The 24,064-nt window shown below is 33.1% G+C and overlaps 3 protein-coding genes across 10 annotated transcripts; 2 read left to right on the top strand and 1 right to left on the bottom strand.

The window, feature by feature from the left end:
* The first annotated feature begins 534 nt into the window (after positions 1 to 534).
* LOC129793902 (microphthalmia-associated transcription factor-like) lies at positions 535 to 21,282 on the top strand. Of its 8 annotated transcripts, none has more exons than XM_055834399.1 (6): positions 535 to 1,082; positions 10,929 to 11,259; positions 11,349 to 11,525; positions 17,812 to 17,977; positions 19,158 to 19,540; positions 19,597 to 21,282. In XM_055834399.1, exons 1-6 carry the CDS (start codon positions 937 to 939, stop codon positions 19,945 to 19,947), a joined length of 1,554 nt encoding a protein of 517 aa, XP_055690374.1. In that variant the 5' UTR covers positions 535 to 936; the 3' UTR covers positions 19,948 to 21,282. The 8 variants fall into 8 exon arrangements, with proteins under 8 accessions (XP_055690374.1, XP_055690376.1, XP_055690375.1 ...); XM_055834401.1 differs by having other exon boundaries at positions 19,618 to 21,282; XM_055834400.1 differs by having other exon boundaries at positions 11,355 to 11,525.
* On the top strand, positions 3,067 to 9,396 carry LOC129793894 (uncharacterized). The gene is made up of 2 exons (XM_055834386.1): positions 3,067 to 4,425; positions 4,491 to 9,396. Exons 1-2 carry the CDS (start codon positions 3,691 to 3,693, stop codon positions 8,097 to 8,099), a joined length of 4,344 nt encoding a protein of 1,447 aa, XP_055690361.1. The 5' UTR covers positions 3,067 to 3,690; the 3' UTR covers positions 8,100 to 9,396.
* Positions 21,283 to 21,992: 710 nt separating the features above from the next.
* Positions 21,993 to 23,973, bottom strand: LOC129793908 (peroxiredoxin 1-like). The gene is made up of 2 exons (XM_055834414.1): positions 23,386 to 23,973; positions 21,993 to 22,650 (listed from the first exon to the last, which is right to left on the bottom strand). Exons 1-2 carry the CDS (start codon positions 23,514 to 23,516, stop codon positions 22,191 to 22,193), a joined length of 591 nt encoding a protein of 196 aa, XP_055690389.1. The 5' UTR covers positions 23,517 to 23,973; the 3' UTR covers positions 21,993 to 22,190.
* Positions 23,974 to 24,064: the final 91 nt, after the last annotated feature.

The raw sequence follows: 24,064 nt of genomic DNA on the forward strand, positions 1-24,064 counted from the left end.
ATCTGATCCTTTAATTGCTCTCTTCATTTTCTTTTCCTGGAGACACAATAAATCATCCAGCTTCATTCTTGTAATTTTCGTTGATTAACTAACTCTTATTTCAAATACGAAAACTAATAATTTTCCTTGAAAATTTTTTTTTCCTTTTTCCAAAATTTCTTTTTTTGTAGATTAATGGAAAATTTAGGAATGATTAAAAATGATATGTGCATGATCACACCATCTAGCATACCTATATCTATCACAAGCTATTGCCTTGCCCCCCTGTGCTTTATCTCATTTAGTATGTTGGACCCACGAATTCGACTCTGATATATCTACATATATATTGAATCTCACATACTCTTGTGCTTCTCGCGATATCGCGCGTTTTTTCCCCGAAGCTCTACACTGGCCCGTCTCTTTGGTTGAGCCAGTTGACAAAGTGACTCGCCCGCGAGAGCCCCCGCGCGTAATTCAAGCTTTCCGAATTCCCTTTTTTTTTGCAAAAGATCACCACTGAAACGTCACTGATCCACACACTGCTTGATATCTGTTTTTTCTTTTTTCTTTTCTTAACGGGTGTGTCATGTTTTCTTGAGGGAGAGAGTGATTTACAAGGAGGTGGAAAAGCTCCCCCCGTTTTCTAACTAAGAGACAAGCAGCAGAGCATCAACAACTTACGTGTTACATATTATATTTTTCTTTCCTCACTTGTCTCTTCGTGGGTCTGTTGTGGAGAGATCACGGAAAAATCCCATATTAATTGACCCTAATTTAGACCAATCTCTCGTTGCGTTTTGCATTGAAATGCGCGATATTGGAGGATCTTCTGATGGAGAGTTTTAATTATTATTAACCAGTGTGTTGCCAATACACGTCATTGAACGACGACACGATCTTTTCTTTTTCTTTCGGGGGAAGAAGAAGATAGGAGAAGAAAAAAACGCCTGAAGAATGGAGGAGAGTGGTGTCGATCTCAATTACGATTTCGACTTTGATTGCAGTGTCTTTGAAGATGATAGCAGCCTATCGACAATGCTTCTCAAACCCAGTGGTTTCTATGAGCTCAAATCCAAGACTGTCCCACCAGCCGATCAATCGTAAGTCCGACATTGCGATCACGATCATTACTCGTGGGATCCATTCAGAATCTTTATAGCGCGAAGCAAAATAATATGTATTATGTACATAGATATATACGTACCTACATGTATAACACTGACGCATTACCAAATGACTAAAGCAGAGGCGAAATAGTGCCTAACAGAGCCCTAGGTTCTTTTTTTTTCTTCTCTCTAAACTCTCTTTACCCAAAAATATATGATCGGTCATCCTTCATATCGTGTTTTCCCCCAAATCAGTATCCATTGATTGGCTAGAGATCAACGTGTGTCATATATAAAATATAGGTACTAAATATAATAAATTTAATCAGATAACAGTTGCGCAGAGGAGATAAAATGTCCGTGAGTTTGAAGGCGGAAATTGACAAGTGTGCTATCACATTTGCCCAATCTTGATTTGTCTTCAACCCGCATGAAATTTTCTATCCTTTCCAATGCAAGATTAAGAAAAATAAAAATATCTTCTTGACTAAACTTTTCTTTCTTTCTTTTTTGCACAAAAAAGTTATCGTTTTTGAAAAACGTATTTAGAAATACTTCAATACAATACTTACTATCGGGGAAATACAATGATTTATAGAAAAAAAATTAAACTCGACTTTGGAAACACTTAAGAATTTATTGATAAAACGGTTCATTCTGCACATGATCCTCAAACATGGAGATAGCAGTTCATGCGATGATCTTTATGAGTAGTTAAGTAGGCATTCAGGCCTCCCCGATGACTCATAGCATTAATGACGTCACAGGTCTCGGCTCGTGTGAGTCATAGTGTTGTGGAAGGTCAGTGATTTGTTGTGACGTCATAATGACGGGGAAATTGAGCGAGGTCAGTGTCGTGAGGTTGTTTTTGAGGAAGGTCAGTGATTTGTGGTGACGTCATGTGGTGGACGCCATCTTGAAAATTTTATTTTGTCGGCCATTTTGAATTACGTCATGTTTTTGTCGGCCATTTTTTGTATGATGTCACATTTTTAGCTGCCATATTGAATTTTAGGCGCCGTTTTAAATTGTGATTTTTATATTTCGCCATATTGGATTTGTCTGCCATATTGTTTTTTGTTCCTCCATCTTTGTTTTAGTCCGCCATCTTTGTTTTTGCCCTCCATCTTTGTTTTTGTCCACCATTTTGAATGTTATTCCTTCATTTTGAAATGTGAATTTTTGTTCCGCCTTGCTGAATTATGAAATTGTATTCCCCCATATTAGGCTTGCTTATTAACGGTTTTTTTAAATTTTGAATATTTAATTTGATCGTTTTGCTCATCATCATATTGATTTCGCGCCTTTTAATTGTTTTAAATGTCTGATTATTTAAATTTTTGTAATTTTTTGTAACGAAAAAAATCTTGATCATATATGAGATTTGAACATGCAAGGTTTGAGTGCCCAGTACGAAGCTCTAACCATTGGGCTATAATTGACTTGTCAGGCAGCCCTCCATAATTGTGAACCATACATTCGATCCTCACCTTGATGATTCATATCACACACATTAAATGAATGAAGCGCGGACGAGAAAAAAATTGCTCAAAGGAAATTTGAGCAGACACTTGGCAACGAAGAAAGTGTGAAGCGACACTGAGAAAAATTTCGCTGACGAAACAATTTTTCGCGATCACTTCATGAAGTGCATGAATTTATTTGAGGGGGGAAAAAGACAATGTATAAAAATATAGACTTTTGGTGTTACATTAATTGTATGTGGAACTTTTGTCTTTTTCCTCTCTCTCTATGATCACCGTTTATGTGTCTTAATTGTGTGGGGAAAAATGCAATTTACTCCCATGCATAATTTTCACATGTTTTTTGCATGCTTTATCACACATCGTTTGTGATTGTGGGTTAAATTTTTTATGAGTACCTATAAGATTTTGGATTTTTTTCAGAATTAAACAACTTTAAAAAATTTCATTGCAATAAATTTGCGTTTTTGAAATTTTCATTGCAATAAATTTGTGTTTTTGAAATTTTCATTGCAATAGAATTCCGTTATTAAATTTTTCAACTCATAAGTGTGTCATTTTCTCATGTTATGAAATTCCAAAAGAGAATTTGAGCATGCAAATATTTGTCCCCATGTTTTACCTACCTCAATAATTTGCGTAGTTTATTTTACAGAGTAAAATATGAATGCAAAAATTTGATCCGCACAGGTCATCACAGGTTGATGACTTTGTTGTAGTAAGTGAGTAAATGAAACGATTGCACATTTTTCCATTTAAAAAATGAAACATTCACATGAGGATGATACCTTATATGCTGTGAAGGGAAAATTAAATACAATAAATTTCATAATGTTGTGAAATTCCAATAGAAATGCTGAGGAAGAAAATATTTGTCATCAGCTTTAAGAATATTCCAGCATAATTAATGCATGGTTTGCACAATGTTAATGTCTTTTTAGTAGTAAATAGGTTAATGAAACGCTTGCACATTTGCAGATGTCTTTATTTTTTGCAGGATATAAATGAAATTCGATGAAATTCATCATGTTGTGAAATTCTAAAAAGAAAGTTTTGCTGACAACCAAATTTTGTTCTTATGATTTAAATTGCTGAGTTGACATATTTTATGTATAAAAATGCAATTGCCCTTTGATTTTCAACAGTTTGTTACCAAAACCCCGTCAGTGTTTCTTACAATGAATCAACTCAGCAACAAGTCTCTGTCCGAAATAATGAATATTATTTCACTTACCAAATCGGTAAGCGATTTAATTGCAATTATTGAGGATAACAATGGGCGAGTTTTCTTTAGTAGAGTAATTGATCGGATTGAAAGTGAAGTGATTAATGGCAAGTCTCTCACCTTTACTGAGAGGAAAAGGCTAATCAAGTGCATTACGGACCATGGAGAATGTTCAGGAAGATCAGAAAGTGTATGTCGAATTCTCTCTGGTAAAGGAAAAATTCCTAGTACTAGCAGACAACATTTGGATCGCTCTCGCTCACCTCATCAGAGAACCAGCGTTATTAAATATGCCGAAAAAGAGAGCAGTGTAATAGACTTATGTACAAGTGAAAGCGATGACGATCATGAAGATGTTGAAGATGGAGGGTTTGATGCAGTAATCGACTTATGTACCAGTGAAAGTGATGATGATTATGGACAGGAAGATTCTATTGAACAACAAGGAGGAGGGATTGATACATCTGAGATAGAACCAGTTCAATATCATAAAAACATAACAGTCGTTGAAAAAGTCAAATCGCACAATACCCACTTTAACTACACTCAGCTAGAGATTGAGTTTCAACTAAAGAAACCCGAAAACAGCTCAGAAGGGAAGAATTGGATGGAAGATGCCTTTGATGAGGTAAATCTTATAACGCTAATTTTTTCTGAATGTTTTTTTATTATAATTGATTTTGTCATTTTCAGGTACTTAAAATTCTGCGGACGGAGTCGAAAGATGGGGACAAAATTGTTATGAAACTATTTCTCCGTGATAATCCAAATCACAGACCAATATTCATAGGAATTCGTCCCCTTACTGCGCTGAACGTACCCATCATATTCGCACACCTAGAAAAAGTACAGCAGAGTACAACTGTTTTCAATTCGACGGATGTACTGGGTGTTCGCGCTTATCTTCTACATGCGATGTCGGGACGTGGAGGCCATCGTAATCCCTCTAGAATGACTATTGAAGAGGTATATCGCTTCAAATTTAGGAGCATTATCAACGTTAAAACGGAAAAGAATTGCTTGCCTATAGCAATTATATTCGGAATGTTGCTTTTGGAAGAAAACAAAGAGGAAATTAATAGAAAACTTAAAAGTTACAGACGATATCCTGTTAAGTTAAACAGAATTGCAGATGCATTTGTTAAGGAAATCAAACCCAGCAAACTGAGAGAGGACGGTAAATATGGACTTGATTTTATACATGCTTTTGAACGTAAATATTCGAAAGACTTTAGAGTTCACGTTTACAGTTCTCTCTCTGATTTTAACGTACTTGAGTATAAATCACGTAAAACCGCGACAAATCAAAGAAAATTAATCAATATTTTCTATGATAAGGCGAATGAACATTACTTTTGTATAGCAAAACTCGCGGGATTTTTTGATTTTGATCATCATTGTACCGTTTGTGATATGCTTTACAATCGTAGCCATATTTGTCCCGAAAAATGCAAATCCTGTACCCAAAACCCTCCGTGTCCTAATGTTATGTCAATGCTTGATTGTTCTTCATGCAATCGGCGATTTAAAGGAGAAGTTTGTTTTAATAATCATACTATTCTGGGCGTTTGTGACAAATTTAAAATCTGTAAACATTGCTATTTGTCGTACGATGCCTCGAAAGGTCATGACTGCGACAAAAGAAAATGTATTATTTGTGATCAAAATACTTCAATTCCTCATTATTGTCATATTCAACCATATAGGAATAGGAAAAACCGCAAAGAATATTGCATAATCTTCTATGATTGTGAGTCAGAATTTACATCGCTTCCGGGGGGATATTCAAAACATACGCCTAATTTAGTTATCGCGTATACAGTCTGTCATTTATGTGTTGCAACTCCCAATTCCTACTGTTCAAGATGCGGTCCTTCGGAACGTATTTTTCAGAGCGATGAAAACAAGTCCTCAATTGAACAATTTATTGATTATGTTATGCAATATCGTGAAATGTGTACCCGGGTGATAGCACATAACGCGAAAAGCTACGATGGACAGTTCATCCTCGAAGAATTATGCAAAAGAGAATACAAAATATCACCAATTCTCTCGGGCATGAAAATTCTCTGTGCATCAGTCGATAATATCACATTTTTGGACTCCCTTTCGTTCATTCCCTTTCCTCTTTCACAATTCAGTAAGAGTTTTGGTTTAGAAGAATGTACGAAAGGGTATTATCCTTACAAATTTAACACACCGAAAAATCGAAATTATGTGGGGCCGTATCCAGATATCGATATGTATCCAATTGCCTCAATGACAACCTCTCAATATAACGACTTTCTTCAATGGTACAATGCAAATAAGCATAATACTTTCGACAACAAAGCAGAATTAATTCGGTATTGTCGTCAAGATGTCAAAATTTTAATGAAAGGTTGCCTAAATTTTATGTTTTCTTTCATTGAAACGACTGATGTTAATCCCTTTCTGGAGGCTATCACCATTGCTGATTCAGTGATGAAAGTCTATAGAAAGAATTATCTCAAGCCAAACACACTTGGAATTACACCAAAAAATAATTATAATTCAAATTTCATTCACCTTCAGAGCAAAATTTCTCTCAAATGGCTCGTCTACTTAAAATTGAAAGAAAACATAAACTTAACGTACGAAGAAAAATTAAAAAATTGTCGTTATATTGCGGATGGTTATGACGAAACCACTAACACTGTGTATAGTTTTGAGGGATGTTATTATCACGGACATACTTGTTATCTGAATAGGATGCAAGTGTGTTCTAATGACCCCAATGATACATTGCACAATCGTTACGAGGCAACTTTGAGGCGATTGGATCACATACGTAAATTGGGATATAATGTTGTATCTATGTGGGAATGCGACTTCCGTAAAATTTTAAAAGATGATCCACAGCTTACACAACAAATAGAGCAACATAGAGAGATCACAGATTCAGGTTTTAATTTAAGATCAGCAGTTTATGGAGGTAGAACTGAAGTTTTTCGACTTTACCATAAATGCAAACCTGGTGATCGTATTTACTATTACGATTTCACCTCCTTGTATCCTTGGGCCAATAAATATTCTAAATATTTTGTCGGTCATCCTACAATTCACAAGGATATTGAAAGCCAAGAGGAGGCCCTAAAATATGATGGCGTAATAAAATGTAAAGTTCTACCTCCACGTGGTCTCTATATCCCTTGTCTTCCGTACAGATGCAATAATCGCCTGACTTTCCCATTGTGTCGGCAATGTACGGAAGATTTGAATGTCTTTAATTGCACACATTCAGACGATGAGAGAGCCCTCACTGGATTTTGGTCTCTCGATGAAGTTCGTCTTGCGGTTGAACATGGGTACAAAATTCAAAAATGCTTTGAATTATGGGCTTATGAAACTTCACAGTACAACCGTGAGACTGGTGAGAGAGGACTATTCGCCGATTATGTTGATAATTTCCTAAAAATCAAACAAGAATCAAGCGGATGGCCAAAAGATGCCAAATCAGATGCTGATAAGGAACGTTACATCCAAGAATATTTGGAGAAGGAAGGAATTCAACTTGAGAAGGATAAGATAGCTGTTAATAAGGGTATGAGATCTCTCTCAAAAATTGTTCTGAACAGCTTATGGGGTCGTTTTATTATGAGGGAGGATTACAGTAAAACAACAATTTGTAATTCTTCTTCGGAATTAAACGATATTTTGCAGTCAGAAAATATAGAGATACTTGATCTATATCCTGCAGGACCCACCCAAATTTTCGTTTCATGGAAACACATTGATGAACATGAAGTTCCATCAAAGTACGTAAATTTGGGTGTAGGAATTTGCACGACAACTAATGCCCGGATCAAGTTGTATTCTGTTCTTTCCAAATTAGGACATAACGTTTTTTACTGTGACACTGATTCGGTAATTTATCTTGTACCTAATGGTCAGGAAAATCCCTTGGAAACTGGAAAATTTTTAGGAGAATTAACCGATGAGTTGGCGGATTTCAGTGAAGGCTCTTACATTGATGAATTTGTGAGCTGTGGACCAAAGGCGTATGGCTTGAAAATTTATTCCCCCGGGACCGATTCCTATTCATATAAGGTTGTGTTTAAAGGCATATCGATGAACAGGGAGGTTGAAAAACATATTAATTTTGAAGCGCTCAAAAGCTTGGTCCTAAATGAAAATGATGGTATAAGAGTTGAATATCCGGATAGGATAACCAGGAAACAACTTTTCCAGATTCAGTCAGGACCGTGCACAAAGACAGCAAACTTTACATTAATGAAAAGGAAATGTGTCGAAAATTTTGATTCCTTACCTTTTGGCTATTAATTGAATTATATTTATGTAATTGTACAAGAATATTTAATCTTAGAATAAGTTTAGATTAAAATAAATATCTAGAAAATGTTTTGTTATGTAAAAATTACTAAAATAAAACAATGAAATCAATATACAAATGTGTTTTTATCACAACATATAAAGGTTTCATCCTCATGCGAACGCTTCATTTTTAAATGGAAAATCTGCAATCGTTTCATTTGCCCATTTACTACAAAAAAGTCATCAACCTTATGCATTGTGGAGATCAAATTTTTGCATTCATGTTTTACTCTTTCGCAAATTATTGAGGTAGGTAAAATATGGTGAGAAATATTTGCCTGCTCAAAGTTTCTTTCAGAATTTCATAACATGAGAAAATGACAAACTTATGAATTGAAGATTTTAAAAACGCAAATTTATAGCAATGAAAATTTCAAAAACGCAAATTTATTGCAATGAAAATTTCAAAAACGCAAATTATAGCAATGAAAATTTCAAACACACAAATTTATTGCAATGAAAATTTCAAAAACGCAAATTTATTGCAATGAAAATTTCAAAAACGCAAATCATTTGAAATGAAAATTTCAAAAACGCAAATCTTTTGAAATGTAAATTTCAAAAACGCAAATCTTTTGAAATGTAAATTTTAAAAATGCAATGTTTTTCAAATGATGATTTAAAAAACGCAAATCTTTTGAAATGTAAATTTTAAAAATGCAATGTTTTTCAAATGATGATTTAAAAAACGCAAATCTTTTGAAATGTAAATTTTAAAAATGCAATGTTTTTCAAATGATGATTTAAAAAACACAAATCTTTTGAAATGTAAATTTTAAAAATGCAATGTTTTTCAAATGATGATTTAAAAAACGCAAATCGTTTGAAATATAAATTTTAAAAACGCAAATTTATTGCAATGAAATTTTTTAAAGTTGTTTAATTCTGAAAAAAATCCAAAATCTTATAGGTACTCATAAAAAATTTAACCCACAATCACAAACGATGTGTGATAAAGCATACAAAAAACATGTGAAAATTATGCATGGGAGTAAATTGCATTTTTCCCCACACAATTAAGACACATAAACGGTGATCATAGAGAGAGAGGAAAAAGACGAAAGTTCCACATACAATTAATGCAACACTCAAAGCCAATATTTATACATTGAAAATATATTGTCTTTTTCCCCCTCAAATAAATTCATGCACTTCAAGAAGTGATCGCGAAAAAATGTTTCGTCAGCGAAATTTTTCTCAGTGTCGCTTCACACTTTCTTCGTTGCCAAGTGCCTGCTCAAATTCCCTTAGTGGACAATTTTTTTCTCGCCCGCGCTTCATTCATTTAATGTGTGTGATATGAATCATCAAGGTGAGGATCGAATGTATGGTTCACAATTATGGAGGGCTGCCTGACAAGTCAATTATAGCCCAATGGTTAGAGCTTCGTACTGGGCACTCAAACCTTGCATGTTCAAATCTCATATATGATCAAGATTTTTTTCGTTACAAAAAATTACAAAAATTTAAATAATCAGACATTTAAAACAATTAAAAGGCGCGAAATCAATATGATGATGATCAAAACGATCAAATTAAATATTCAAAATTTAAAAAAAACGTTAATAAGCAAGCCCAATATGGGGGAATACAATTTCATAATTCAGCATGGCGGAACAAAAATTCACAATTCAAAATGAAGGAATAACATTCAAAATGGTGGACAAAAAACAAAGATGGAGGGCAAAAACAAAGATGGAGGACTAAAACAAAGATGGCGTACTAAAACAAAGATGGAGGAACGAAAACAATATGGCAGACAAATCCAATATGGCGAAATATAAAAATCAAAATTCAAAATGGCGCCTAAAATTCAATATGGCGGCTAAAATGTGACATCATACAAAATGGCCGACAAAAACATGACGTAATTCAAAATGGCCGACAAAATAAAATTTTCAAGATGGCGTCCACCACATGACGTCACCACAAATCACTGACCTTCCTCAAAAACAACCTCACGACACTGACCTCGCTCAATTTCCCCGTCATTATGACGTCACAACAAATCACTGACCTTCCACAACATTATGACTCACACGAGCCGAGACCTGTGACGTCATTAATGCTATGAGTCATCGGGGAGGCCTGAATGCCTACTTAACTACTTTTATGAATTCAAGTGAATCAGATACTTGTAGAAAAAAAATTTTTCTTACAAGAGTCTTAAGAAATTTGAAGAACAAAAAAGTAAAATTAGAATTTTTTAGTTTTTCTTTCGACAAAGTTTCATTAGTTCTTTAAAAAAAAAACATTTTCAGAGAGGCATCATCTCTCATAATCTATTTTTGTTATCCCATCGCAGCTGTTTATAAGTGCCTTTGCGGCGCAAATTCAGTTTGCTTCGGGATGGACTTGGAAGATTGCCTAGATGGCATTAATGAGCTCCGTGTTTGCAATTGTGTTCGTGTTATTGTTGGAATTGATGAGGATTTAGAGACAATACTGGATCTAGATCCTGATATTGTTGACTTAGGTGGTGCTCCGACGGATAATTTTTCTTCTCAAGCACCTCCTCCTCTACCTGGGTAAAGAAATTCTCCCAAAAATGTGTCCACCATTGAGTCGATTTATTTTAATCGCATTTAGATAAGATAAACCACAAAACTTCCAAGTTAGATATTGAAAAGTCTTCTTTCATTCTTTTTTTTTCTTATGTTTTTAATTGTTGATTTAATCCTATGTGTACTAACTAACCAAATGTTCTCTTATTTTAAAATAAGGAATTTTATTTAAAAAAAAAGATAAAGAATTTATTTAAATCCTCGTAACGGATAGGCCTACCTTCAAGAATGCAACACTCACATCGCGAACACACTTAAGGCAACAACTGCAGCGTGAACAGCAGCAGGATTTGGAGAGGAGAGAAGCCGAAAGGAAGAATTGCCAACAAAACCATCAGACATCACCTCAAACATCATCAAGTGTTAAAGTTACCCTACAGAGTGTGGATGTTCCACCGCAAGTGCTAAAAGTTCAAACGGCTCTTGAGAACCCAACGCGGTACCACGTGATCCAGAAGCAAAAGAATCAAGTACGAAAATACCTCAATGAATCCTTCCAAAATCCATCCACGTGGGCAAATGAGTGTGGTGGAGCTTTTAAATATGTAAGTGCACAAAAAAAAATCTTTCGTTGCGATGTAATCGCTCTGAGAGGTTCATTCGGGTGGACAGTTTTAAGTTTCATAAGTGGTAGTTGCAGAATCCAAAAGAGTTTGTTGATTTTGCAACGAGAGCTACGTACCCACAACCAGGCTTACCTCTACCACCGGGACCACATGGGGTTAGATCAGTTGCAATGTCAACGGCTAGTCCTGACACGGCTATGTCACCGAGTATCAGCTCCGTAGCTACCAGTACTACATCTGGAGAGGTGAGTCTATACTGTTTTGATTAATAAATCTATCTGACCTTTACTTAGATGCGTTCAGTTTCTTTCAGTATTGCTAAAAGAAACTTAAAGTGTTGTACAGGTCTAATAAAAAAATGTCAAGAAAGATTCGTTTAACTGGAAAAGAAATGTCAAGTATTAAAAAAAAAGCATAAAACTTTCAAAAAGAAAACTTAAGCGTTAGAGTACTTTTTAATGGAACACGCGGCATGGATTTGAAGTGGCGAGTAAAAGGTCATTTAATGTTACGATGAAAATGATCCACTTTGACGATCATTTTCAAATTGAAAGAGAGTGAAGAGAAAAAAAAACCCTGAAAATTTCCCCTATCTCTCCTATATATATATATATATATATATATTTTATACCAGTAGATAATAATTTATTATCTTTTCTTTTTCTATGTTCTTTCTCTGAAACTCCTCCTTATCACTTTAGAAAATGAGGTGCCAAATTAGTTTATTTTAAATGAAGTTTAGAAAATAGACGTAGGGGGGTATGGCTTGATTATGATCTCTTATTGTATGATTTCTTACAAAAACATTACTCAGAGTCAAAACCAGTAAGAGTTAAAATATCCATATAGTTTTGAGCAAATTAATGTATTTTAGAGGATTTTTTTCACTCTGTTGAAACTATTAGTTTATCTAAATTGGTCCGCTCTGCCCTATTCTATGTGAAATCACTACATATTACATTGCTAAAATTTCACATTAAATTGAAAAAAAAAATAAAGAGAAATCCATATTTTATGTAAAGCATATTATTTGGCCAATTAATTGATTAATTCTTCGAATATTGAGCGGAAAAAATATTTGGAGTATAAGTTAATATTATTTAAAAGTAAATACAAGGATGAATGAGAGAAAAAAATCAATCTCTTTTGCATTCGCGCAATAATTTTCTTTTATGTGGACTTTAATAGTTTTTTTTAGCATATTATATTTACTCAGACCATTAGGCCTCCCAGACTCTTAATGTTAATCTGTGAAAAGACGTTGAGGAGGGGCGAGTTATGTTACGCGTTGAACATTACAGGTAGGCATACGTTGAGAAAAAAAAGAGCGACAAGATTAAAAGAACTTTGCGATTGAGAAGTAAGCTAGACTGCGAGGGAGGTGGGTATGAACCGACAGACCGCCACGGGGGTCAAAGTATAGGCGCGAAAGTGAGCGAAATCATAATAATGTAAGTCAAGGTAAACGTCTTGGGCGACGACCATGTGAGATCACTACACTTTGCAGCAAAATGCAAGAGCGGATGCATTTTTTTTCTTTTAATTCTCCTCACAGACGCAATTTAATAATATAAAATTGTTAGTCTTTGAACTTGAGAGAAATCTTTCTCCCTCCAAAAGGATTTTTTCTTACATTGCTCTACAAGATTTAAGAAGAAGAACAATATTACAAAGAATGAACCTGATTCTAGTTGAAAAGGGAAAACAGTGCGGGTTGAGTACAGAGAGAAAAACTTTTTTTTCTACTTCAAAATTAGTTGCGCAACAAGAGCTCTATTAAGTCCATCATTACTTTAAGGTAAAACATACATAGTAAAGATGATTCTGGGATTTAATACATTTTATTGCTAATGGAAATGTTCATAAAATAATCTCCCATAAAGAACTGCATTTTGCATTTCGTTGTGTCTACTGGCGGTGATATTATCTTGAGAATATTTCACTACGTACAAGTAGTAGAAAAATTATATATAATCGCACTCCACCCGGTATATATACCTACATATGTACGTACTACACACATGTGTAAGGTACGAAGAGACTCCAGCATGGGATTGCGAACGATCGCGGATTGTTATTTTTTTTCTCTTCATTTTCATTTAACCGACCACAAGCCGAAGTAGTGAGGCAGGTGTGAAGATAGAGATCATCTGCGTGCGGCTAGAGTGTAACCAGTACAATCAGTACCTGGCCGTGAGACGGTGCACAAGCACGTTTTTCGGTTTTTACAAAAAGTGCCTTGAGCTCGTTCGGACGAAATACAAAATCAGAAATTTTAAAAATAAAAAATAAATTATTTTATTTAAAAAAAAAATGTGGCTACCACCGGGATTCCGATGATCCCCAAAGTGCTCGTAATTAAAAAGTGCCCCAAAAGCCCAAGGGGTCGAAAAACACCCGTAAGGCGCCCCAAGATGCCCGTATACAGCATCATAACGAGGCGCCACAAGGTAAAAAAAAATCATCCCGCATTGGAACTTTAATACAAAATGTACCTATAGTGCTAACATCTCTCCTTTTATTTATATTATGTTAAATGTTCAAAAGCTCCAAACGAGGGTGAAAAACATCTGGTGAAAAACAAATTATGTACATAATATATTTACTAAATATTTGATACACATTTTTGTTAAATAAAAAGTGCCTTGAAGGAAGGATCTCCATGTTGAAGATATTTTTTACCCATATGCGTAATTTATTTTAAACAAGACTTTAAACTTGGAGGAGAATATTGTGGATTCTTGTGATAGATTTAATTAAGAAGTTTTAGGGAATTTTGGCTTAGTTAAGGATTAGCAAAAGTTGAAGGAAATGTGTTTGTTTAAATGAATTTATTCGGAAGTACATATTCGGAATACTTGCCTATTCCCTTAGTTTTTAGTCCTAAAATCGTTAAAACCGTAAAGATCTGAATTTAAGCCGAATAACTGCTAAATTTAAGACCTTAAAAGAAATTCATTAATTATTTTTTTTTTTAGTTTTTATTCGATTTAAAATTATTTGGTTTTTATCAAGATGTGTTAATCCGAATGAAAGTAATCTGGTATAGCCCTATAACCGTTTATTTTTTCTTAGGTATCAAATAAATAAATATTTTTTATTAAAAACTGTCGGATTTTTGAAAATATTCGGAATATTCAGCAATATTCGGATGATTATGTGAAAAAAAATCTAAATATTCGATAGATAAACACCCCCTGGGAGTTCTGCAAACTTTCCTGAAACGCTCAATGAAGAACGTTCCTAACAATTTTAATTAATAAAAATATATTTCATTTAAAATTCAAATAACAACAATTAATTTAAAATCAATTATTATTATTTATTTTTGTAAAAAAAAATATTGAAAGTAATATTGAATCAAAATAAATTATGCTTGTCTTATGTTTTTTTTTGTTATCCACCTTGTTGCTATATTTATTAATGCCCTATTTGCATTTAACTCACGTATATAATTGTTATTCCACCATTGAAAAGAAAACGAGTATAAAATTCAAAGGAAAAAAAAAAGAGTTTTCGGTCATCTTATCAAGCACAAGTTACATACATTTCACACATATATATGTATGTAAAGTACACTGAAGACAGGGAAAGAAGAAAAAAAGAGATCAGTAGCAACTCACTAGTGAAGCTTCCAAATTCGCGGTTTTTTTAGCGGGTTGAGTTAATCTCGAAGCATTGGATTTCTCAACGAGGTCCAGTAATTGTGTAGTCACGGAGTACAAATGCGCATCTACTCTCAGGGACGCAGAGGCGATAAAAAGTGATCAATTTTTGTCATACACTTTCGTGTCACAAATTGAATCGGAGGTTTTCCACGCATTTATGCCAATTCCCGCAACATTATTTTTATATACAATATTTTATACTTTATACATATTACATGCATCAATATGTATGTGGATTATAACCTTTTGATATGCATTAATCTACTTTATGAAATGCATGCGTTGAGTTGATTTAGTAAGAAATTGATGGCTTGTGGAATAATCTATACAAGAATTAAGTAGGTAGGGGAGACCATGAATCCCCCATTTCCCCCCGAAAGAGTGGTTAAGTTTCTTAAGCCAGGCCTAAGTTCTTTTAAGCTAGACCTGCTTTTTCAGGTCTAGCCTATTTTTTCACGCTATATTCAGTTTTTTTTTTACTAAAAGACTTTAAGGTTTCAAAGGTTAGATCAGACTGAATCTAATATGGTTGAATAATATGAGAAATGCTGAAAATTCATTTCAGGATATAAAAGAAAGGATAAGAAATTATCGCTCCCTTCCCGGCAACTATCAGGCTGTTAAATCCTTTTCTAATTTTTTTTGACCCCGGTTTTCCCTATCTAAATAGAATTTTCTGACCAAATCATTTATAATGTGTGCTTGTGTGTGAGTGCTGGTGTATGGAAAAAAAGAAAGAAAAGAATCGGAAAGAATGTGGGAAAGATATGAGCATACTTGACACAGATATGTATTATTTAAAACAATATAATTGGTATTAGAAAAAAAAATGTATTTTTAATTATTAATCAATTCGATTGAAGAGGGTTATTTATTCTAATTGCTCAAAAAAAATTAAAAATTGCGTGTAATTTGAAAAAGAAGAGAGAGATTTTTGATTTTTTTTAGCAGAGAAATTGTCTTTTTTTTAACACTCCCCCTACCGCAGATTTTATGTGCGCTTTAAGACATTACGATGAAGATGCTCAATCGGACGATAAGTTAAAGCCTAATTCTTTTATCGCGCGCACATTTCTGATGATAAGGCCACACATTTCGTAATTTCGCATGATAAAGTGTCGACTTCTCCCGATATAAATCCATCTCTCATCCTTCTTGAGACAGAGTTTCACTCGACACCAATTTTATCATCATCGTGGTATAATTTTATGTGAAAATGTATTTAAAGAGTCATTTAGGTGAATTTTCAGGTAAAAAAAAAAAGATTTTTTCCTTTAAAGAATTTAATTGAATTCGTCAATATTACAAGAATACTCAAATTGAATTAGTTTAATTCGACAAAGCTCTATCTCATCTTCCAAATTCAAATTCATTAGGAAAATTCATTTGGAGGACTTTTTAATGTTTTACAACGCGTTGTGTGTAAATTCGTTGTTAAATGGTTATTGTTCTTCAAATCATTTAAACCTTTAAGTAAAGAAAAACCTTTTATGGAGACTTGTTTTTAATGAATAATTAAATTTTTTTTCAATAAAAACTGAAGCAATTTCTGCAAAACTTACATAAATGATTTAAGAAGAAATTTCTTTTGCTACAAATAAATTATGTTCTCTGCAATGTGTTCGATGATAAGGAATAAAAAAAAGTAACGTGTTGAAGAAGAAATGTTTAAGCGAAAAGAATTTTCTTCTAGCTAAAAAGCTTTGATTTGCGATGAGAAAAAAAATGTTACATAACTCCAAAGCTCAAACAAGGCTAAAAGACTTTTTTCTCTTCTTTTCTTTTAACTCAATTTAGCTCTTCTTTTCTTATACATAGAATTGCTGTCCAGCACATTTTAACCAATTAATTTATACAAAGATCTCGTCATTAGAAAATATATTTTGCTTAATTCAACATTAAAAACTAATTTTATTATTTGATTTTTCTTTCCATAAAAAGATTTTTTTTTAAATTTTCAAGGAAAGTAAATTTGTGGCACAGTTGGAGAAATGAAAATGATAAACAAACTATTAATTTAGAATAATTAGAGAGAGAAAGAGAGAAAATGAATAAGTATACCTACCTATTTTTTATCTCTTTACTCGTATAGTTCTTTTGCACTTTAGAACGCGCTTTAAAATTTAAAGTTAACCACATTCCGTCGTCGCGTGTGAGCTTATATAATTACACAATGATGTCTAATCGACCTTTCTATACAGCACGTGTTTCATACATATAGTACCTATACGTACCATATTTTGATAGACTATGCAATTTCTTATTGCCTCCGGTGGAACGATGCACATTTTCTATTGTAGTATTATGAAGAAAAAATGCGACGAGTTGTGAGAAATGTTAACCAAAGACAAGTTTTTTTTTTAGTTTAAATTATTTTTCTTTTAATAGGGGAGAGCTGGGCAAAACAAATTTTATTTTTTTTATATGAAAAATCCATTAACGGCTATTGAAAATTTGCGAAGAAAAACTCGGAAACGCAGCCAAAGAATAAATGCACTCCTTTTCTGCTCACTAGCGACGTTTCGTCAAATTTATTTACATCCTCAGGCAATATATATTTACATTTTTTTTCTTTGAAGTTCCAGTAGAAAATAAGAAGTTTCTTTGGCTATTTCTTATTCTTTTATCGATCTCTACAACATAATAAGGATTAAAATTGTTTCACGAATGAGAAAATTATTCATGTATCAATGAATAAACTCCTTTTTTTGCTCATAACGATATTTTATAGTTTCTCAAATCCCTGAGTGACTTGTTGTGCCCCACTCTCCTCTATAGTAATCACTTCTTTCTCCTAAATATTTTGCAAAGGGAACTTTCTTAGTAAATGAGTTATTTTTTTTTTAAATTACTTTCTTTCCAGGCTGAAGAACTCATTGATGAATTTCTCTACTTTGATCCCCAATTTAGTCGTGGGAATCCGTATAAAACGGAAAAGTCTGGCTCTGAAACCAGCATTAAGCAAGAACCAACGCATCTCACGGAGCAAGAAAAGAAGGATCGTTTGAAGAAGGACAATCATAATCAAAGTAAGTACCTACATGTACCTAATCTTTCTATCTATAGGATGTCTCTCTATTTTTTTTTCTTTTAATTTCCCAATGCAAATTTTCCCCATATTTTCCAACAAAAATAACTACATCTATGTACACACATAAAAGTGAATTGCAGGCACCGGATGTCAGCAATTAGTTTCTTCTCTTTCGCATTTTCCCATATAACAAACTGATGGCCTCATATTTTCATGGATGCCTCTTTTTCTCGCGTGATTTTTTTCAATTTTATTTTCGCTGATTCGTCGCTTATATACCTATATACCTATATACATCACAATGTCACTTTTACATGGTATTTTTGTAAAATAATCTATTTTTTTCCCACAAGATGCATCCCATATCATTGTGGCATATCTAATAGAGTTTAGTTGTATTTATAGAAAATTCTATTCATTGATAAATATTATTATGATGGGTATATTGTTAGGGAGATAAACCCGGATGAATATATATTTTGTATAAACTAATAAAACACAATCTAACTTTACTGTTAAAACTGATTAAAACAATGTATTTTAGCAAACAAACACGTTAGTAGATTAGGATAAGAAAATAGGTGTGAAATTTACGTTTTTACCTCCAAATCAAACCTTTATTTTAACGATTATAAAAGAACTCTTTCAGGATAATCAAAAACTTGCGGAAAGAGTTTCCGTTTCAAGGTTTCTATATCACTTTGGCTAATATATGATTAACAAATTTTGATGATTAGATTAGTTTTACAAGGTTATCACACTACAGTTTTTAATGCTTAAATTTTATTAATTTCTTTTTATTTTATTTTAAAAAAAATTTAGCAGAATCAACCCTATAAATTCCTTTTAAATAAGTAGAAAAAAAAAGCTATATTAGAATGGAATATAATGTTTGCCTCCATGTATTTCATTGAAAAGTCTACACCCACCCACGATCTCTGAAACTGTATCACCTTAACAAGATAAGCCCCCAAAGACAAGATGATAATCGATAACAACAAGCAATAGTACGACTTTACAACTTGTTTAATTTTATAGCACCAATAAATCATCAGAAATATTTGATATTGTTCATTTTTGAGGATTTTTTAGAGCTTTTATTGAGACGCATTGACTGAATTTTTATCAATATTGAGCTCTTTTTTCTCAATATTTATTCATTTTTTTTGTGCTTTTAGTTGAACGCCGACGTCGTTTCAATATAAATGATCGCATCAAAGAGTTAGGCTCCCTACTGCCCAAGAATCCTGATCCATTTCATGAAGTTGTTCGTGACACGCGTCCCAATAAGGGTACAATACTCAAATCATCTGTTGAGTATATAAAATGCTTAAAGAATGAGGTGACGCGGCTGCGGGCAAATGAAGTGCGTAGTCAGGAGATGGAGAAAGTGAATAATCACCTTCTGAAGCGTATAAAAGAGTTGGAATTGCAAGTACGGACACAGAGACCGACTGAAAGTGGTTTTCAGGGTGGTCTAATTCCTCTTCAGGAATCCTATAGCATTACAACACCGGCAAATCTCGAAGATACAACAATGCTTCTTGACGATGCGGGAAAAGTAGGTTTTAGGGTTTTCTCTTTAAAAAAAAAGATTTTTCCTTTTAATTTTAAAAGGCATTTAAATGTGAATTGCAGCTACCGGATGTGTCAGATATGAGCTTGAGTCAGCTGCAGGATTTTATTGATGATGACGATGTTCCGGTCCATTCAGATTCGATGCTTTCGGAAATTTTATCCCCACAGACACCACCGGGTCGTCAAAAAATTCTACTTGGACATCGACGTCCACTTACAACACCCACCTCGCACCCTGGTGCCCCAACCCATCTCACGGGTGATCCTATGCTCTCCTCCAGCACAGCACCCTCTGCCATCGATCTCGGTTGTATGGGGGATCCCATGCTATCACCACACGCTCTACTCGCCTCACCAGATCGTGATCTGGATATGGACCTAAGTGCCTAAACCCAGAGTGTAGTAGTACTTACTTAAATTTTAAACCTCTAAAAATGTACATATACATTAGGGGTTTTCCCTCCAAAATAATAGAAAAAAAAGAAACACAGAAACATTCCATATTATTGCGAAAGGTAGAAGAAGTTATCAAAATATACCAAAAAAAGAAGAGAAAGTAAGAAAAAGGAGGAGAGAAAGAGAGAGCTATATAATATATAGTAAATCAAACACAATGAAGCACACGTCAGTCAAAGCATTTTTACATAAGTATAAATATAAGTTGTGCTGTACATATACACAGAGGATGAACATTATTAAGATTTAGATTTTATTTTAGAAAAAAAATCATATCACTCTCAAAAAGTCCCCCATATAGTTTCTGGTGTGATTATGTAATACAACTGAAGAAGTATCTATCTATGTATGTACATAAATATTTAAATGGAAAATGTGTGTACATATGTATACTATGTATATATATAAATTTTGAAGAAAAAAAAGTCTCTAAATTTCACACAAGTTTAGTATTACATGCTAAAAAATTATTCAATCAAAAGGAGTTTATTCATTTTCTTTTACTTTTTTTTGAAATGTCATGATATTACTGGGACAGTGGCTATATACAGAGCAGGAAAGCAAGACAAAAATATTAAAGAAAATCTAGAAAAAGAACTTTCAACTCAAAAACATCAAACCAAAAGATGAACATTTCAAAAAAAATCGGTGCTCTTTTTTTTTCTTGATAAACTCAAGGAATTTTTTCATGATTGAAAATGTTAAGATTGTTCTGATTTAGAATTCTTTTTAGTTGTTTGTTACTGAATTCTAAAAGTTAGATATTTGATAAAACATTTTATTTTCCTTTGCACAGTGTTTTGAGAGGATGAATTAAAAAAAATTTACATATCACTTCAATTGCTGTGACTTTGTGATTAATGAAAGTTTTAAAAAAAAATACACGAAAAAGAAGCTTTGAATTTCAAAACAGATTGTGTGCAATAGGTTTTTAAAAAAATCTAAAAAAGAAAATGTACATAATGTTATGTATGTATATATATTTTAGGTAGAACAAGGCGATTTTACTTATTATTTCTTCAAGGAAAAAAAAGTTAAAGAAATTTAAAAAAAAAATCAAGCTGTGAGTGTTCGATGTGAATTCTACTGAATTGTTATTAAATTTTTAGAATAAAATACAAATTAGGATTAGTTATATTGTAGATAGAAATTTTAACTAACATTGTATACATAATATTAAATATTATATATAATTGATTAAAATTAGCGTAGTGTTGTTAACCACTGTAGTACTCAAAGGCAATAAAAAAAGTTAAAATAGTTACAGAATTCGAGTTTTTTAAATAATTTTCGTATTATTTTACGTTTTTTTTTTTAACTGAAGTTTCTTTTTTCTTTCACGTTGTGCAGAATTTTTAGCAAAATCATCTAATAGTTCAGCTGGGAAAATTTTTTCTTCGATTGATTTAATTGGCATTATACAGATAAGGAGCCGCCATTTTATTTTTAGAATTTGGAACCTAGCTAGACAACATCAGTAGGCCATTCATTTTTAAGAAATCAAACAATAATTTTATTAAGGTGAGTTGGTAAATTTCTAAACTTTCTACTATTTTTTCTCCAATAATTTACGTTTTTCCCTCATAACTCCTTCTTAGAACTTTTTTCTTTTTAAAAAATGGCTGCTAATTTTTTGTTTTTTTTTTTTGCCTGAGCCTACTTGATTTTTTTTGAATATATAATCGTTATGTATTAATGCCAACCATATTCTCATGGAGGCCACGTGCCATCTGTTCCATTGATGGCAAATGTTTTTTTTTTAATTTCAATTGAAGTCTTACAACACAAATAGAGAGTAAATAATTGAAAAGAATAAAAAACACACGAGATAAAAGAACATAAAAAGGTGTAAAAGGAATGAGAAACTAATTTAAATACACGGAAAATTATATTGTATGGTAAATGTTATGAGTAAATTTTCCCTCAATGATCGATAAGACCGTTACAATAAACATCAACAAAATAAAAAGTTCTTCATGGTAAATACAACAAAATACACACACTTTATTTTTATTTATTAAAAGTGTTGCCATGGCAAATCAGTGGTTAAAAAGTTTCTCATCTAAATGCTATTTGTAGTGCGTTCCTGTATTTGCTGACATTCCATCAGCCATGCCAGGAGTGAGGATTTATTAGAAAAAAATTTGATTGAATTGTTTGCTTTCCCAAACATTTGTTTAGTTGACGGCCTCAAAGTAATCCTTTGACTTTGTTGTATCGGCTTGCATTGCCTTGGAGCCAGGACGCCAATTTGCTGGACAAACTTCACCATGGATATCGGTGTACTGGAAGGCCTGTACTAAGCGTAGGGTTTCATCCACAGAACGACCAACTGGTAGGTCATTCACCGTCACCTGGCGCAACGTTTGATTGCCATCGATGATGAAGAGTCCCCGAAATGGGACTCCTGTGTCCTCATTTAGTACCCCGTAAGCCTTTGCAATACGCATGGATTTATCAGCGAGCAATGGAAGGGCCAGATCTTGACCCAAACCACCGGATTTCCTTGGTACTTGACACCAGGCAAAATGCGAAAAATGCGAATCAGTGGACACAGCTATAACTTCGCAATTTATTTTTCGAAATTCCTCAATATGATCTGCAAATGCCACAATTTCCGTTGGGCACACAAAGGTACTGTAAAGAAAAATTAAAATATTTTTAATTTAAAATCCTTAATTATTGTTACTTTATTGAAAATAATAAGGAGAAAACATTTTGAATTTTTGTTGGAAAAGCGGCTAGAAGGGGAGAATAAAAAAGCAGCTTTTCTGCAATCAGCGACGTTTTGAAAAATCTATAGTCAAATTCAGGCTTGACACTTGCAAAAGAATTTGCTAATTGCGTTTTTCTTGCCCCCTTCCCGATCGCCTTTCTCGTTGACAAACTTTAAAAAAAAACATCTAAAAAAGTTTAATTATTAAAATATTCCAAAACTTATTTACTAGGAAACCATTTCTGTAGAAGATTGTCGTTCTGTAGAGCAACAACTGTATAATTCTTTTTGAATTTGCGTATAAAATTCTCAAGAATTAGAGTTCTTTTTTCATCAAGAATGTTATTTTAATTAAATTAAAATCAGCAAAAAAAAATCCAAATATAAATCAGGATTTCTTGCATAAAATGTACCTTAAAGGGTTAATATATATTTGAATAACAAAGAAAAACTTCTAATAAATTCACATTCTACTAATTTCTATATAATGTACACGTGTTAAACATTTCTTTTGTACATCACATAATTTGCATTGTATGCAACGTGACTAAAACTCCTCAAAAAAAATATGTTGACTGTTGCAAAATCGATCTTTTCAACATACATTTTTAACTTTAGAACCTTAAAATAAATAGAGCAATTTTTCTATAACTTACAAATCAAGCGGATAGAAGAAGAGCACGAGATATTTTCCGGCATAATCATCTAAGGAAATGTCCTTGAATTGTCCCTCAATTACAGCTGTGCCGGAAAATTCGGGAGCTTTCTTTCCAATTGGTGGTGTCATATTCTTTTATTTTATTTAATTTAATTTCCTGCGAACTGAGCACTTCCGCTTTTGTGACTTTTTGGTATTAAAGCAAAATGTTGACTGACTGAGCGGAAAGAAATTGTCGGGGGAATTTTCCGAGTTTTCACATTTTATTCGTCATCGTGGACACGACGATATATTTTTCCGAAGCTGCGTCATAATGCTGCGTTTTAGCATCCAACAAGCGCACACATGTAGCTCTCTAGCTATAGCTATAGTATGTGATGTGTTAGAACATCAATAAAATTGCTCTTCTCTCATAACTTCTATGTAGTGTAGGTATAGGTAACATTAGGAGTATTGATTTTAATATTTTAAAGAAATCGATTTTTTAGCAAGATTATACTTTTGATTATTTTACTTTATATACCAGAGTAGAAGTAATTTATTTAATGGGACGTTTAACATTAAAACTATGATTACGTTTCAATCAGAAATGACAGAAATTCTTCTTTTTTTTTCAAATCAGAATTAGATGATTATTCTTTAATGGATTGTATTTGAATGCATAACAAGCTACTCAA

Source organism: Lutzomyia longipalpis, chromosome 3 (assembly GCF_024334085.1).
Source record: "Lutzomyia longipalpis isolate SR_M1_2022 chromosome 3, ASM2433408v1".
Lineage (NCBI taxonomy): Eukaryota > Metazoa > Arthropoda > Insecta > Diptera > Psychodidae > Lutzomyia > Lutzomyia longipalpis.

Coding starts and splice junctions, on each gene's coding strand:
- LOC129793894 (XM_055834386.1), top strand. CDS start 3,691: ATGCAATTGCCCTTTGATTTTCAACAGTTTGTTACCAAAACCCCGTCA. Junction 4,426..4,490: donor TGGAAGATGCCTTTGATGAG/GTAAATCTTATA, acceptor TGTCATTTTCAG/GTACTTAAAATTCTGCGGAC.
- LOC129793902 (XM_055834395.1), top strand. CDS start 10,500: ATGGACTTGGAAGATTGCCTAGATGGCATTAATGAGCTCCGTGTTTGC. Junction 10,679..10,928: donor GCACCTCCTCCTCTACCTGG/GTAAAGAAATTC, acceptor CGTAACGGATAG/GCCTACCTTCAAGAATGCAA. Junction 11,526..17,811: donor CCAGTACTACATCTGGAGAG/GTGAGTCTATAC, acceptor CTTTCTTTCCAG/GCTGAAGAACTCATTGATGA.
- LOC129793908 (XM_055834414.1), bottom strand. CDS start 23,516: ATGACACCACCAATTGGAAAGAAAGCTCCCGAATTTTCCGGCACAGCT. Junction 22,651..23,385: donor TTCTTCTATCCGCTTGATTT/GTAAGTTATAGA, acceptor TTTTCTTTACAG/TACCTTTGTGTGCCCAACGG.